Raw genomic sequence first — 17,106 nt, 5'->3', positions numbered from 1 at the left:
AGAAGAGGTTCCACAAATCTACAGTGCCGTTTAGAACCGGTTCCAGCTCCCTCCCCCCACCCATCCGCACATCATCAAGATGAAGAGCGAGAGGAGGAATTCTGGGAGTTGAAGTCCACAAGTCTTAAAGCTGTCAAGTTTGAACACCCCTGGGTTTGTTTTTTCTAGAGGGTTAGGGGTGCAAGGGTCTTGTAACTTGACAGCTTTAAGACTTGCACACTTCACTGCCAGAGTTCCTGAGCCAACATGACTGGAGGAGGAATTCTGGGAGTTGAAGTCCACAAGTCTTAAAGCTGTCAAGTTTGAACACCCCTATGTTTTTTTTTCTAACGGGTTAGGGGTGGAAGGGTCTTGTAACTTGACAACTTTAAGACTTGTGTGCTTCAAATGCCAGAGTTTCTTAGCCAACATTTTGGTTGCTAAGCAAGAACATTGTTAAGTGAGTTTCACCACATTTTACAAGTTGGCCACATCCACCCAGTCACATGGCTGGCAAGCCACTCCCAACCAGTCACATGGCTGGCAAGCCACTCCCACAAAGCAGGCCACCCCTACAGAAGAGGTTCTAAATTTTTTTGAAATCCACCACTGATATAAGCCTACCCTTGCTGCAAACATCATTGCATATGATGAGTCCTAGAAGCTGGAACTTCAGTGTGGAAAAAGAGCTCTTGTTTCCTCCAATTTCTTGCAGGCTCAATTTTACCAGGGTGCTTGTATCGGTCCTGAAATAAGTTCTTTAACAAGGCAAAATGCGGTGCAGAAATGCATTTTATGAGCAAATGAAAAATGTTAAAATGGTTAATTCCTGTTCTGATGGTTTCGCCCCCAGATGTTACAGCGAGGCACTTTGGCTTATTTTCCAAATCCGCCCTTCATTGGAGATTTGAAACCAGTGTGAATGTTGTTTTCTTCTGCTTTGTCTTGCAGAACTAATTTATTGCTCATCCTTGTTGTTCTGTAAAAGGAACTCCACATCTCTTTGAAAATGCTTTTCTGAGAACTCTCTGCAAAATGTCAGGCTCCAAGATTTCTTTGGGCAAAGCAAGAAAGGCCAGTGTGTTTCTGTACTATAGCTGTGCAGTAAATGTGAGATGGAGGATCATTTTGTTCATTTAAGCTAAATCGTCTCAGGCAAAAGGACTGTCCTGAGTCATTAAAGTAGAGATGCAAATCTTTATGCCTGCAAAACATGTCCTTTAGCTCTGCATTTAACAGTCACTTTCATTTCTGAACTGTATTATGTGTTCTTCCTTATGCTATTGACTTTTGTTGTGGCCTGCCGGTGGCCAGCAGAGCTGGCAGCAGAGTCGGACAGTGAGGAGGAACATGGGTCAGTCCTGGGGGCTGAGGAAAGCTCAGATGAGGCCTCTGCATCAGAGGCAGAGAGGGAGATAGACAGCAGTAAGGCAGAGGAACAGATGGAGCCTGTTCCCAGTGTGTGCATGCGCAGAGCAGCCAGAAGACAAGAACAACTAAGAAAGCGGGGTTGACTTGGAAGTAAAGCCACACCTTGGAGGTGATTGGCCCCTTCCATAGGAAACAAAAGAGGAGTGAAGGGGGAGTAGGCTTTTGCAGGAAACAATTTGTTCTTTCGGTCATTTCAAGAGTAGAAAGTTCTGTTTGTGGCTATAAGAGACTCTATGCCACACTTTGCCTTGCCCCGCATCTGAAAACTAGTTATTTGGCAGTTTGCCAAGCAAGATAAGGTTCGTGTTGATAAATATTCCTCTGAAAGACTGTTCACCAAGCCTTGCTGACTGTGAATGTAAGGAATTCACAGTCGTGCAAATAAAAGAGGTTTTGTCGGGACCAAGACTTTGCTTCATGCTTATTAAGGAAGCCTAGGACAGAACACTTTAGCTCTTTTAATACAGCAGTATTAAATTTCCTAAAGAACACTAGAAATTATTGATCTTTGTATTCTAGAGTTCTTTCAATAAACCCTCTCTAAAAATTGCCACAAGTTCATGGTGTTGACTGGGATGGAGCAATCTCTTGACAAAGTGTGATCATGGGTTTAAGAATAAAAAGAATGGGCTATGCAGAAATATCCTTAGATACAGATTGTTTCATTAAAAAAACAGATTTGGTGATTCTTTTGCTTTAGAGATATATGTGGTATACAAGCCCTCAAATAAGCAAGAAGCGAGGTTGTTTTGGATCTGCTGTGCACACACATACACACCCTCTGCTTGATACAGGTATACTAGAGGTGGGTTACTTCCGGTTCGGCACAGTTTGGCCGAACGGGTATTGGTATTTTGGCCTGGGTCGCAGAACTGGCAACAACCCAGGCTGGCCATGCCCCTGAACCGGTTTCCTGGTCGCTGCTGCCATTGCCGGCATGTTGTTTAGTAGTGCGCCCGCTTGCACAGTTCACTGTAAATTATTTTGTGCATGTACGCAAAGCAAACCGGTAGTAAAACCGGGAGCAACCCACCTCTGAGGTATACCCCAGATGCCTCTGCCAAATCTGAAATGTCCTTGTCTTCTTTGGATTTCAATACGTTATACTTCCTTTACCAAGTAAGAATGCAGTGAATTATGTCAGAAAAATGTTTAGTTGAGAATAGTGTCATGTTCATAACCCAAATTTCTTCTTAGCATTATATGTCCTCCCCCGCCCCAAATTGATCAGTTCTTTCTTTCTTTCTTTTTTGAGCCACTAATTCTTCTATGTTTTGGATAAGATCCACACTAATGTAAGTTTGTAGGCATTCAACATCTGCAACACTTAAGCCACTTGTTGCTGCCTACACTCCTTGGATCAAATTGCTCCTCTGTGGCCTCTCACTGTGCAACAATTCTAATGAGTTCCTTGATTTTCTGAGGAGCTTCAGGAGACAAAATGCCAGAAAAAGGCCTAGAGTGCTGTTGGAAGAAGACAAAGGGTGAATCTAATTGAGGATGAATAGGAGCCTAGGGATTACATGGGGGCGATAAGAACGGTGAAATGTAATTATTTCTCCAGCTTTATCACATCCTTAGCTAGCTGCCCAGTGGGTCTTTTTTTTTCTTTCTTTCTTCAGCTGTGACTCATTCCTTGCTAGGGGGAGCAAAATGTAGGATTTATATGCAGGTTCTATTTGATCTCAAGCAGCTTTCAGTGTCATAAACCATGGTATCCTGCGGGTATTAGGAGTGGGGATCAGGATCAGGGGTGGACTTCAAAAATTTCAGCCATGGGTTCTCTGCCCGGTTGCTGGATGGGCGTGGACATGGTGGGCGTCACCTAGTTGGCCTCCTGCATCACGGAGGGGAGCATTTTCACCTTCCCCAGGCTCCGGCGGCTTTCCTCGGGCCTCTGGGAAGGCGAAAACTGCCTCCCCGGGCTCCGGAGGCCTTCTGGGAGGCCCATTTTTCCCATTCCCCCCAGTCTCCGTGAGGACTGTGCACTTACTTCACATCCAAAACAGGCCGCATGGAGACTTCGGGAAGGGGAGGGGGTAGGCGGGGTTTGGGCAATTGCCCTTTCTATGTGAGGCCACTGGGGCGAGTTCATCAGTATGCTGATGATACCCAGTTATGCATCTCACGCTTCTCAAGGTCTTCTCCCAGTGTCTGGAGGCTGTGTGAATCTGAACTGAACAATCTTAGGCTCGATCCTTACAAGACTGGGCAGTTGTGATTATTTGGATCCTCACCAGTGCTGGCTTTCAAAAATTTTTAGAACCTCTTCTGTAGGTGTGGCCTGCTTTGTGGGAATGGCATGTCGGCCATATGACTGGATGGGAGTGGCTTGCCGGCCATGTGACTGAGCGGGCGTGGCCAACTTGTAAAATGTGGTGAAACTCACTTAACAACGCTCTTACTTAGCAACCAGAATGTTGGCTCAGAAACTCTGGCATTTGAAGCATGCAAGTCTTAAAGCTGTCAGGTTACAAGACTCTTGCACCCCTAACCCTTTAGAAAAAACCCCCAGGGGTGTTCAGACTTGACAGCTTTAAGACTTGTGGACTTCAACTCCCAGAATTCCTCCTCTCGTTCTTCATCTTGATGATGTGCAGACAGGCGGAGGGAGGGAGCTGGAACCAGTTCTAAACGGCACTGTAGATTTGTGGAACCTCTTTTATAGAAGAGGTTACAACTGGCAGGAACCCACCCCTGATCCCCAACCACCTCCAAATCTGGACTGCTTCCATCCATATTTGGTCCTGAATATCCCAAATATCGTTTTCAGGATTAATCACAATCTGGAGATCTTTCAGGGCTCATATCTTCTGCTTGAATAGCAGGCAGCAGTTGTTGTCAGGAGGACTTTCACCCAAATTAATTTAGTGTGTCAGTTGTGCTTGAAGTCGAAGGCCCTTAAGACAGTCATTCATGCTTTGGTAACCTTATGTCTGGACAATTGCAGTGTAGTCTTGAAGACCACTTGAAATGTAGTGCATGAGCAGTTATGAGCATGCTGTGATATGTTCAGGTAACACTTCTGAATGGTAACTACAATAGTTACCATAAGGTCCTAGGCGCAATTCAAGGTCCTGGATATTATTTATAAAGCCCTTCATGGAATAAGGCTTTGTTATCTGAGTATAAATTTATTTCCAGCAGTTTCTCCCCATCTCATGCATTCTGATGTAGGTTGACATCCTTCAGTTCCAATAGGCTGTGTGATGGGAACCAGAAAGCAGGCCCTTTTTTTGTCAAGGTTCCTGCTCTCTGAAACACAATTCTCATCCACCAAGATTCATATATTCCTGGCCTCACTTAAACAAACTTTTAAAACCTAGAAGGCCATGATGTAGAGTGGACAGTGGTCCCTTGTATTGGCTTGTTACTTTCTCCTAACCTTAACCTTTTTTTTCTTTTTTGGGATTATGTATATTCTTGTTTCTATTGTCTCATTTTCTCACCTGCATAGAATTATGACAGATTGGGGCAGCCTACATAGGTACTAAATAAATAAATAAGACCTGCAAGTACAGACATGTCAGGGCTTGGATCAGGACACCATGCCCTACATCTGGCTGATGTCACCCATGTCACCCATGTGACATGCGATGAATTCTCTGCTGACGCTAAGCTACCTGTTCTCTCCCTTCCAGGTGACCAACCGTGGAGAAGCACATTTGGAGCTAAATGCTTTCCGACGCAAGCACGACTGTGCCCTGGTGATTTCTGGGGATTCCTTGGAGGTGAGAGGTGGGCTGGAGCTCCCAGCTCCTGCTTCTGCAGCTTTGGCCAGAAAGGCCTTTACCCAAATTCCTCCAGTGAAGTGTTTTTCAACCTTGAAAACTTTAAGAAGTTGTCCTAGAATTCTTAGCTTTACCTTAAAATTGCCAAGACTGAGAAACACTGATCTAGAACGTCAGGCTCTTATACAAGGGACAGGGGTCAACAACAGAAACAATCTCTGCATCCCATTACCTCTGTTTGTTTCTTTGTTTTTTTTCATGGAATAGGTATGCTTGAAATACTATGAGTATGAGTTCATGGAATTGGCTTGCCAGTGTCCAGCAGTCATCTGCTGTAGATGTGCCCCAACACAAAAGGCTCAGATTGTACGCTTACTCAAAGAGAGAACTGGGAAGCTGACCTGCGCAGTAGGTAGGTGTTAAGCCTCACACAGGTGACAACAAGAAAGCAAAGATTGCTTCAGTACAATATCTTTTATACTATTCTTGGGGTATCTACAGATCAGTGGTCCCCAACCCCCAGGCTGCGGGCTCTGTAGAATTGGGCCATATGAGAGGCTGCTCAGAGCATGCATGCGCGTGCGCAGCTCAATTTGCACAAGGAACAGGCTGGCAGGCACTCATGCACACTGACCCACCACTTGTGCAAGTTGAGCTTTGCATGCCAGCCTACCACCCATGTTGCTCAGTTCCCCTCTCTCCCTCAGTCAGGCCACCAAGCTGTTGGGGACCAGTGCTATAGGTCATTGTTAATTATGCTTTTCAAGTATCTATGGAGATTCTCAGTCATCCAGGTCATGGTTGTCCCAAAGATGCTTTTTTTTCAAGAAGCAGATGGACTTTCTGGTTTTTCTTTGAAGACGTTTCACACACTCATCCAAGAAGCTGCTTCAGCTCTGACTGGATGGTGAGGAATGGAAAGATTTAGACTCCTTGCAGACAGCTGGTCATTTGCATTCTTTTAGCAGGTCATTCAGGTCACCTGGAGGTCTTCTCTTAAAGGCAGAAGCCTGTCCACCCGAAGGATAAAACACCCAGACACTTCTTGGATGAGAAGTGAAACATCTTCAAAGAAAAACTTTGGGATATGCTCTTCAAGAGGAATGTCTAGTCCTAATTTACAGTGACCTGATTAAGGGGGCTCTTTCTTTCTTTCCAATTTCTGGCCACCTAGGCTGAGTTGTCATTTGTAGGATAAGCTATCAGTGGGTTGTCCTTTAGCCATTCAGTTGTTTCTTCTTGTCTTTATTTCCCAGTCTCCCTGCAATCTTTCATAGTAGGGATTCTCCAACTGGATTCTCTGGTTTAGCATTTTTTTTTGTATATTGGTTCCTCACTGCATGGAAACAAAGAGAAAGCTGTGATTTAAACTTCATACACCTATGGATTTTCCATTTTTCTGGAGTTTGAATAAAGGTTAGAGAGTTTCTGAAGCAGCACCCTATGAAATGAAAGGAACCACTGCCTGAAGGAAAGCAAATCCATGGATGTAACTATGAGACAGCCCTTTCCATGCAAGTGTAATAAGTTGGCACAACATCGAAGAGAGAATTGGAAGGGATTATTGAGTCTAACCTCCTGATCACTTGCAGAAGAGTAATTAAACCAGGGGTGTCCAAACTTGGGAACTTTAAGACTTGTGGACTTCAACTCCCAGAATTCCCCAGCCAGCCAGCTGGGGAATTCTGGGAGTTGAAGTCCACAAGTCTTAAAGTTCCCAAGTTTGGACACCCTGAATTAAACCATTCCATCATAACCACAGACATTTTGGTGTTCTTGGAAGACATCACCATGGAGAAAATCTGTGTGATTGCTAAGAGCTGACAGTGATTTGATGGCTCTTAATCAATTGAGTTTACAGGTAGTCCTCTACTTACAATCACAGTTGGGACCAGAATTTCCATTTAGAAGCAAGGCAGCTTCTTAGGTGGATTTTGCCTTATTTTTATGATGTTTTCCCCCACAGTTGTTGAGCAAACCACTGCAGTTTATAAGTGAAAGACATGTTCATTAAGAGAATCCAGTTTCCCCCATTGACTTTGCTTCTTAGAAACAGGCTGGAAAGGTAACAAACAATGATCACATGACCCCAGGATCTTGTAACCATTGTAAATTGTGAGGAGCTTGAATTGGATCATGTTACCGTAATCAAAACAGTCATAAATGCAAGGACCAGTTGTAAAGCACTTTTTTAGCGCCATTGTAAATTTGAATAGTTTTTAAACCAATAGTTGTAATTTGAGGTCTACAGTACTTGCATTAATAGCCTTGCCGTTCTTGCATTGTCCTAAATATCCAAAGTTCCGATTCTCAGAGAGATGGAGGTAACTCTTCTTCATCTCATATTGAGTGTTTGAGGGGCATAAATTCAGCAATATTGTTAACTCTTATTTATGCTGTTTACTTCCATAGATTTCAATTTAGTTCCAAATAAGATAAAAGGAACAGTTCTTCCTAAGGAATAATTTATTCTTAATGAAAGAAAACCACATTTTAAATTCAACCTATATCAGTGGTGGGTTCCTGCTGGATCGCACCGGATCGCGCGCGCTCCCGTTCGGCAAGGAACCCGGAAGTAAGTTCCTGCCCCGCCCCTGGCGACGGGACGGCGCTTGCCTGCGCTCCACCAGCTCAGCTGGGACCGGAGACGTTTTCTCAGCGGAGCGGAGCTCCTGAAAGGGACGCAGGCTCAGCCTGCCAGGCTGCCACCGCTCCACTGAAGTCATGTCTGAGCAGAGAAACGTCTCCGGTCGCGCCTGAGCTGGTGGAGCACAGGCAAGCGCCGTCCCGTCGCCAGGGGTGGGGCAGGAACTTACTTCCGGGTTCCTTGCCGAATGGGAGCGCGCGCGATCCGGTGCAATCCGCCAGGAACCCACCACTGATCTATACTGTATATATAAAAGCCAAATACCACTCACTCATCACGAAATCTCCAGAACCGTAAAGCCTACAAACTTGAAATTTGGCACGTATGTTCCTCTTGGCTTCTAGGTGCTTGCAAAGAAAAGGATTTTTCTAAATGGCCATCAGATCATTAGTATTTCTTATACACTAATTAATATGCTCTGATACTAAGGAGTTCTACTCCCCCTCCCCACCTGAAAAGAACTCTGTTCCAACTGCCAGTTTCCTCACATTTCGTTACCTCAGTTCAAACTGGCAGATGGTCCACTCCTTCACTCAGGAGCAGTCGGGGGCTCCTTACAGTACTAAATGTTGGTACCTCACCAAAATGTCTACACCTCCCACCTATGGAACTGCTTTCGGACTCAAGGCAGTGGGAGTGATATTCCCTTATGTGTTTCAATCATTGACCACCACTTGAGCCAATGGATTGAACCAGAGTGAACCAGATTTCTCCTGCATTGCCCGATCACATAGTTTCGTCGCAAAGCACGGGCATGCAGCTAGTCCCTTATATATACGTGCAAAGTTTTCTTAAGGGGATTTTCACTTGGAAATTGCAGCTCCAACTTCAGTGGCTATCAAATAGTGTTTGGTTTTTTTTTGCATTTTCTACAACTGCAGCTCTAGCCCCTTCCCCCAGAATTTGTGGGTTTGAATTTTAGCCACCATCTTTTGTTATCTCTGCTTTTCTTGAAAACAGGCACTGTGAAACGTGTTCTGCTCTTTTATTTAGTTATTCTGCTTGCTTACGTTACACCTCATGATACTGAGAGGGATGTGGGGCTGGGGGAACGGGACGGACCATAGCATAGTTAAAATGTGAAAAGAGACAGTGAAACCTATATTGAATGACCTGGAATAAATGCCCAAAGAAAGGCTAAACTGCTAGTGATATTAGAATATCCATCCTGCTGTTCTTTTCATTTTATGCTGCATGTACAATGAAGCTCTGGAATCCATTATTGTAACTGTTCAAAAGGGCGTCGTTGCCAGCTAGGAACTCTACAGCTAAAATGATTTGTCTCTTTATGGTTAGCTATAACAGACCAAGTAAAACCTAAGCAGATCCAACCCTTGGCTAGCAAGGGGAACTGGAACTGGCTTTCAATCACAAAGAAAACGGCAAAAAATGGGAATGTTCTTATGATTCAGCTCTTCCACCATTTGCCCTGTGTGGTTTCCAGATAACTTGTGAACTTCAGCCAGATGTGTTTCAGATATCTCCACCTCAACCCATGGGGGAAAATTTGTGATTCTTTGTCTCTTTGAGGGTGTGTGTGTGTGTGTTGTTTTTGTTTTAATTTCACCTGCTAGTTGAAATTCATTAGGTTGTGGTAATGAGCTGTTTCATTCACTAGATGCTCCAGGTTAAACCTGGATGTTCATACACCCAAACTTAACTCTATGCCCATCACTTGGGCTTGCCTCTAAGGTTATACAAAAGTGCTATAACAGTCCTGGAAACGTTCCCATGTTCGAACTCTCCCTTTGCAACAACACAGTGTACTTTATGCCCAATTTGACTGAAAGTGTTGGTTTTAATACCAGGAGTGGTTCCAAAACAGAGCTCTTATTTTACAGCTGTCTCACTCACATAAATTTACAGTGTTGACTCGGGAACAGTTTTCCATTTATAATTCCCCATATTGCTCATCCTGGCTTCTGTTTTCTCTTTACCTTGATAAGTTCTTTAAAACGGAAACTTACAGTAGAATAGCTACGGATCGTATTTGTTTGCTAGCATTCTGAGCCACTCCAAATGTTCCTGAATTTCCTTGATCTTGTGTGTTACAGGTGACGGGGGAAACGATGTCAGTATGATTCAGGAAGCAGATTGTGGTGTCGGTGTTGAAGGAAAGGTAAGTCACAGCGTGGTACTTAGTTTGCAACAGTCATAATGATAGGGATTTCAGAAGAGGTGGGATACACGTTAGTTCAATGGATAGACATAATCTCACAATCAGAGTATCATCTTGGAACAGAACCTTGGAAGCTCTCTGGACAAATCATTTCGTTATTCATCAAAGACCCTTCCTCCTTTGACCATAGTTGCTTATTTCCATTTTGAGATGAGAAAACCATAAAAATGTAAGTATAATCCTTAAAATAGACATGACGCAGTGGAAAAGTAAAAAAAAAAATCTTTTTTTTTCTGAGCCCACAGATGTGATGTGATGTCCCACTCACAGTTTTGGCAGGTATCAAGCTTTTAAGCTTTTAGCCCCCAATTTAAGACATGTGCTTTTGATTAAACTGTCATCCTGCTCCTTTCTGATCTGATTTTATTCCTAACCAGGGCATTAGTTTCCCTCTTATTCAAAAGTATTAAGAGATGATTTTGAGATAGTCATGGCATCCTTAACATGCAGTGAAAGCTGTGATGACATCACATGGGTCATAATATCAAACTGGATTCACTTAATGTCCATTTGATTCACTTCAACAACTGCAATGATTCACTTAAGGACCATGATCAAAAAGATTGTGAAAATCAGGCACAATTCACTTCACCGCCATCTTGCTTAGCAACAGAAATTCTGGTCCCAGTTGTGGTCATAAGTCAAAGACTACCTGCAAATAAAAAGAGAAAATGTGTTATAAATAAATAACGATAAATAGAAGTACTGTGTTTCCCGAAAATCTGACCTACCCCGAAAATAAGCCCTAGCTTGATTTTTACACGTGTGCCCAATATAAGGCCTACCCCCAAAATAAACCCCAATTAAGACACCACTTACTCAAGGATGCTCAGGTAAATATTAAGCTAGGGTGGGGATCGGGGGAGAAGCTGCCCTACTACTTGCACACCCCAACACCTGCCTTGCCGGCCCATTTCTTCTGCAGCTAGCAAGGCTTTCCTGAAGGCCTCTGTAGCCAATAATAGCGATCCAGATAGATCTGGAGCTTTGTTATTGGCTACAGATGCTTTTAGGAAAGCCTTGCTGGCCATAGAAGAAATTCCTGAAGGCCTCTGACAGCGAAAAGGAGGCTAGGGGTGATGCATGCAAGTGAGGCGAGTCAGTTGGTGACATTCCACCCCAACCTCCCCAAATTAAGACCTTTTTTGATGGGAAAAAAATGTAAGACAGGGTCTTATTTTGGGGGAAACACGGGTAAAAAACTGAAAATCATTTTGTAAATGCCTCAGATTTCCTAAGGCTACATTCTGCATGCGATTACACAGCAGTAAACTCTACTAAACACAGATGGGCTTATCTCTGAATAATCTGCATAGAATAGCACAGTAAGTCAACCAGACACTGGCTTTTTTTTAAAAAAAATCCTCACTCTTTTGAGCTCCTCACCTCTCAGTTTTAAAGGTGAGGGAGCTGTGCAAAAGGCACATCCCATGTTCACTGCGGTCAGATGCCTGATTCAAATGACCTGATGGGCCAATCAAAGGAGAACAGGCTTCGGTACACAACTAGAACGATGCCTGCTTTGGTGGCAAGAGAATTCTGGGTTTTGTAATGATGGAAGGTCTTGATATTTTTGTTTCACGGTATTCCTAGGAAGGAAAACAAGCCTCACTTGCAGCCGATTTCTCCATCACTCAGTTTAAGCACCTGGGGCGGTTACTGATGGTGCATGGAAGAAACAGCTACAAAAGATCTGCTGCTCTCAGCCAGTTTGTGATCCACAGAAGTTTGTGCATCAGTACCATGCAGGTCAGTAATGCTCCTATACCATGTTTAGTGTCCTTTGTCACTTGACTCCAGACAGAAGCAGGGTGTGAAAGGTTTTTTTTTTTTTTTAAATCCACATAATATTTTTATTTTGCTCTGTCTAAGTGGCAGAGAAAATGGGAGCAATCTATTAAACAAGAATTGAGCACTGTTTCTGTTTGGTCTGTAAGTTCCAGTGGTGGGTTTCTGCCGGTTCTCACTGGCTCGGAAGAACCAGTTGGTGAAATTTACCGATCTGGTGAGAGGAGTTTCGACCGGTTGACCCGGAAGTAACTTCCGGAACGCCTGCCCCAGCCCTGTCGCTCACTTGTCCTGGCCGACCTGTCGCAGCTCACTCACTTCCCCGCCCGTCCGCACTAAACTTGCCCAGCCCACCGCTCACTGATTGGCTGGAGTCCAGCCAATCAGTGAGCGGGCTGGAGGCGACCCATTTAAAAGTGTGGCGCCAGAGTCTTTCTCGTTCCCAAGCAGCTGTCGCATTGTGCTTTGTGATCGGCCCTCCCTTCGCTTCGATTCGCCTTCCAGCAGCTTGCTGCTTCCCTTAGGTAAGCAACTAAGTGTGAGGGGAGGCAGAAGGAGGCTAGCTTACGCCAGTTCACGGCTTTTGCGAGGGAAGGCCTTTCAGACCTTGCCATGCGAAAGCTGTGAGCTGGCATACACCCCATGACCAAAAATGGGTGGGTGGGGGCAGCGGCAGGCTAGCCTTCAGGCCTTGCCTCGCAAAAGCTGTGAGCTGGTGTACGCCACGTGGCTGAAAGGCACTGGTTGGCGATGGTGCCGCCGGCGGCTTTCGCACATGGCTGAAAGCGGGTGGGCGACGGTGGGCTAGCTTTCGCGAGGGAAGGCCTGAAAATGGTCCAAAAACTGGCCAAAAACAGACATGGATGTACCTACCAGCTGATCTTTGGGTTTCCAGTGCTCTGGCGCATGCGAAGACCAGATGGCCGATGTGCATGTGTACACCGGAAACTGGAAGAGCAGCTGGCGGCAGTGCACATGCCCACAGAGAAAGTTCTGCATGCCAGCTCTGGCACCCGTGCCATAGGTTTGCCATCACAGTGTTAGGTTTCTCTTCCATGTGTGGAAGCAGATAGTAACTTGTCCGTGAGTTGCACTGATTTGGGATCATGTAGCTTTTCATTTTATATCTTGCGTATGTACGCTCTCTGCATCACTTATAATCATTTTTAATACAATAATTGTATTAAATTTTAAAGTAGAAAGATAAAAAACTAATAAGAACTAATAACAAAAGATGGAAAAGAAAAAGTAAAAATATAGGAAGAAGCAGGAATGCAAAATAAGAGAAAGAATCATTGCAGCCTTCTTTTACAGCAGACATACATAAAAGGTAATTCAACTCTTGCTCTATGGTTATAACCATAGAGTACATTATTTTTTTAAATAATCTATGACTATTAATAGTCCCCAAACCCATATCATAATTTCATTTTTTTCCTCTTTGTGCAAAAAGTCCAAGAGAGACTTTCAGTTAGCATTAAAGTTAGTCAATGTCTTTTTCTCTAATGAGATTCCCAGTTTCAACATCTCAGCCAACACCATCAACTTTGCCAACCATTCTTGCATTGTAGATAATGTCAACTCTTCCCACTATTGGGGATATAAAATTCTTGCTGTAATTATCATATATAGGAATAGAATCCCATGCAGTTTTTCCAAAATTTTATCCCATCAGCCCTAGCCAAAATATCTCTGGTTTTGATCCTATACTGACCTTCAAAAATTATTGAATTATTGCATAGGCATCACATCTTTTGGAAACTATTTTTTTTTTAAAAAAAACCTCTTTCATTAGGATTGTATTTACCATGAACAGCAATGTCTCCTTTTCTAAATTGCCAAACCTTTCTGGGTAGAGAAGCCACCTGTGGTCTCTTCTTATTCCTGAGTCTTGTGTGTTAATCTTTGCTACTTGTGCCTTAGTTGACAAATGAGGGAACACGAACTCTTTTCATTAAGAGGCAGCTGAAGAGATAGTTGTCATTGACTCTACTTTTCTTTTTGCTTTGAAGCCTAATAATTCCTTGCATTTTATTCCATAGGCAGTTTTCTCTTCGGTGTTTTACTTTGCTTCTGTTCCGCTCTATCAAGGCTTTCTCATCATTGGGTAAGAGCCAAAAAGTTCCCTGTGGTATCGTTAAAATGTATAATGAGATTTGTTTGAAGCCTTCCTGAGTTTGAAAACGGTCATGGCAATGAGTAGCACAGGCTAAAATGTCGCGCTCTTTCCTTCCTGCCTCTACTGCGCTTATCAGAACGAAGCAGGACACTTTGAAGATGCATCGTTTCAAAGCAACTTTAATCCAGCAACCATTGAAAAGCACATGGACCGTATTAGGACCAATTTTAGCTGTTAAAGCAACTTTTGTATCCCAGAAACAACAGTAAAAAATATTGGGTGGGAGGTAGGGAAGTGTCTTTTCTGAAAACAAAAAGCAGGGCGCAGATTTTTTTTTTAAAGTAAACAACATCGTGCAGCCATGTTTTTATAATATGACTCTTCTGCAGAAAGAAACTAAAATGAATGCCAGTGCCCCACATCACCATTTTTTGGGTGAAAGCCCAGCAGCATAGGGAAGCTTTGAGGCTGAGTCCTGTTGCGTTTGGGATAAAATTAAGTCCTGGATCTTTGGACCATTTCACACATAATATAGCAGCATACTTTGAGGTTTGGTTCATAATATAATCTGGCCAAGAAAATGCAAGCAGTTCCAACTCTTGATTTGTACATGTGCATATTATTTTTTTGCATATCTGGTTACCACATTTATGCAACACATAAGGCTTATTACGTCTTTCTTTACAAATGTATATTTTAGAGGTTAAGCAGCTCTTAGACATTAACAATGGGGGAAAGTTAGTAGCTGAGTAGTAGAGTATCTAATTTGTACTCAGACAGTTCCAGGAATTGATCATTTCCAATTCAAAGTATCCGGTAACACAAGCTGAGAAAGACAACCAGTCTGCACAGCATCCTGACCGCGTTCAGTTAAGACACTGATTATATTAAATAGCTTCTGAGGACCTGCAGTCTTTCACCTCTTCAGATTTTAATATTCAGGGTTGTCCCAGAGGTGTTTTTTCAAGAAGCAACCAGAAGTTGTGAATGCCCCAACACTGGAAGTCTTTTAAGAAGATGTTGGATAGCTATTTGTCTGAAACGGTATAGGGTTTCCTGCCTAGGCAGGGGGTTGGACTAGAAGACCTCCAAGGTCCCTTCCAACTCTACTATTGTATTGTATTGTTAAGATTTTTCTTTGAAGATGTTTCGCTTCTCATCCAAGAAGTTTCTTCAGCTCTGATTGAATGGTGGGGAATGGAAGGATTTATATTCCTTGCAGACAGCTGGTCATTTGAGTTCTTTTAGAGAGTGGTTGAGTCCACTTAATGCAAATAGGTGTGGAGCTCTTTCTGCAGTTCCAAGAAGCTCTAAACCCATTTTCACCACTCGGATGACTCTGAGTAACAGATAAACCTCCAAGTGGCCTCAATGACTCTCTAAAAAGAATGCAAATGACCAGCTGTCTAGAAGGAATATAAATCCTTCCATTCCCCACCATCCAGGCAGAGTGAAGAAGCTTCTTGGTGAGAAACAAAACATCTTCAAAGAAAAAGCAAGGAAGTCCAGTTGCCTCTTGAAAAAGCACCTTTGGGACAACCATGACCTGGATGACTAAGAATCTCCATGGACAATATTCAGGGTTATTTTGCAGAATTAGTAGTGAACACTTACATACTTTTTAACATAGACACCATAGTTAACCTTGATTTCCAGCTGCCATAGAAATTCGTCTGCATAGTTTTTATAGTAACACCACAAAAATGATTTCCCACTGACTTCTAAGATTTTCTTTACCTCTCTTCTAACCTACAGTCCTCATTTCCCTGGGGATCTCCCATTCACAGGCTAGTCAGATCTGCTTACTTTCTGAACCCAGCTGCCATCTACTGAGACAGCACAGCTTTAGCCATGCATTTTATATATAAAGTATGAGCTTCAACAATCCTGGTGCATTTATGGTTGCCCACTATTTTGAAATAGGAAACAGTAGTTGTAATAGAAATCTGGAAGGAGGGAGGGAAGGAAAGAAGGAAGGAAGGAAAAAAGGAAGGGGAAAGAAAGTGGAGAAAAGAGAGAGGGAGGGAGGGAGGGAGATAGAGAGAGAGGAAAGAAAGAAAGAAAGAAAGAAAGAAAGAAAGAAAGAAAGAAAGAAAGAAAGAAAGAAAGAAAGAAAGATTTTTTTCTAAAATAAACCCAAGGTGGAGAAAAAATGGACTCTACCTTTGTATGTACCCCATTCTGTCTTCCACCTTTGCATCATTACTCCTTAGTCCTCTGCAAAAGTGTTAAATGACAATGACAATCTTTGGCACAGGTAAATTTTGAAGTTGAAATAATTGTCATTGCTTTTTGTCTATATGTCCTACCATTTTATAAATGAAGAGAGGATTTACCAAGAAAGCTAAAATGGTAGACTGTTACCTTCAGTTGGCATTTCTTGTGTTCCTGCTTTCAGGTATTCTACCCTCTACACCATGTTTCCAGTATTCTCTCTAGTGCTGGACAAAGATGTCAAAGCGGTTGTGGCCATGTTGTATCCAGAGCTCTACAAAGATCTCCTGAAGGTTCAAAGTTTCTTTCATTCATTAATTCCTTTCAAATTTCTGTGTGTGACTTTGAGGTTAACATATATGAGACAGATTTCATTTCTATTTTTCTGCCCTTTCATTTTTTAGGGAAGGCCGTTATCTTATAAGACGTTTTTGATCTGGGTTTTAATAAGTATCTACCAAGGTAAGAGGTTTCCTTTATTCATCAGGGTGTTTCTGAATATTCTGAACAAATAAATTGTTCTCCAAATTTGACTTCATGTAATTCTCTGTCAAAAACGAAATTCGACTAGTTATAAAGAGAGCTGGCAAATTGCAGAGAGCTCTGAGTTTGTTCTCATTGACCACCAGGAGTTCTGTTTAGTTTCTGCTGAGTGATCGTATTTCTTCAGGCTTTGGCTGCCGTCTTTTTTTCCTTCTCACCAGAAAGCCCGTAGAGTGGCTGATAAAACCAGTGGCCTGGAGGTAAGCCAGAGACACGCAGACCAAGAACAGATTTATCTCTAGTGTCAGTGTGAACACAGATAGAGCAGCAATCAACAGTTTCATAGGAAATTGATCTATGTCATCTGAGGCCTACCGTTGGCAAAACTATGATTCCCTTTTCTGCAATATGCAATTAGATGCAGCAGAGATGAACCCATCAAGCTGTCATCGACAGTAGGGTTCTTGGTTCTGTTCTACATTTCCACCTTGAAAGGGCTGGTATGTTAAAGTGGTTCTGATGAATACCATTACAG

The 17,106-nt window shown here is 43.0% G+C and overlaps 1 protein-coding gene across 2 annotated transcripts in view; it reads left to right on the top strand.

Annotated features, from left to right (window-relative positions):
• Nucleotides 1-17,106, top strand: part of ATP9A (ATPase phospholipid transporting 9A (putative)) — a 102,532-nt gene that overhangs the window by 73,379 nt on the left and 12,047 nt on the right. For both annotated transcript variants that reach the window (XM_081946371.1, XM_081946370.1), the window contains exons 20-26: nucleotides 5,052-5,141; nucleotides 5,409-5,553; nucleotides 9,843-9,907; nucleotides 11,561-11,716; nucleotides 13,798-13,862; nucleotides 16,273-16,381; nucleotides 16,493-16,550. In XM_081946371.1, the coding sequence (XP_081802497.1) occupies nucleotides 5,052-5,141; nucleotides 5,409-5,553; nucleotides 9,843-9,907; nucleotides 11,561-11,716; nucleotides 13,798-13,862; nucleotides 16,273-16,381; nucleotides 16,493-16,550 (688 nt within the window). The remainder of the gene's footprint in view (nucleotides 1-5,051; nucleotides 5,142-5,408; nucleotides 5,554-9,842; nucleotides 9,908-11,560; nucleotides 11,717-13,797; nucleotides 13,863-16,272; nucleotides 16,382-16,492; nucleotides 16,551-17,106) is intronic.

Source organism: Natrix helvetica (genome assembly GCF_964273705.1).
Source record: "Natrix helvetica genome assembly, chromosome: 3".
NCBI lineage: Eukaryota > Metazoa > Chordata > Lepidosauria > Squamata > Natricidae > Natrix > Natrix helvetica.
This window is presented reverse-complemented; position numbering and strand designations above follow the sequence as displayed.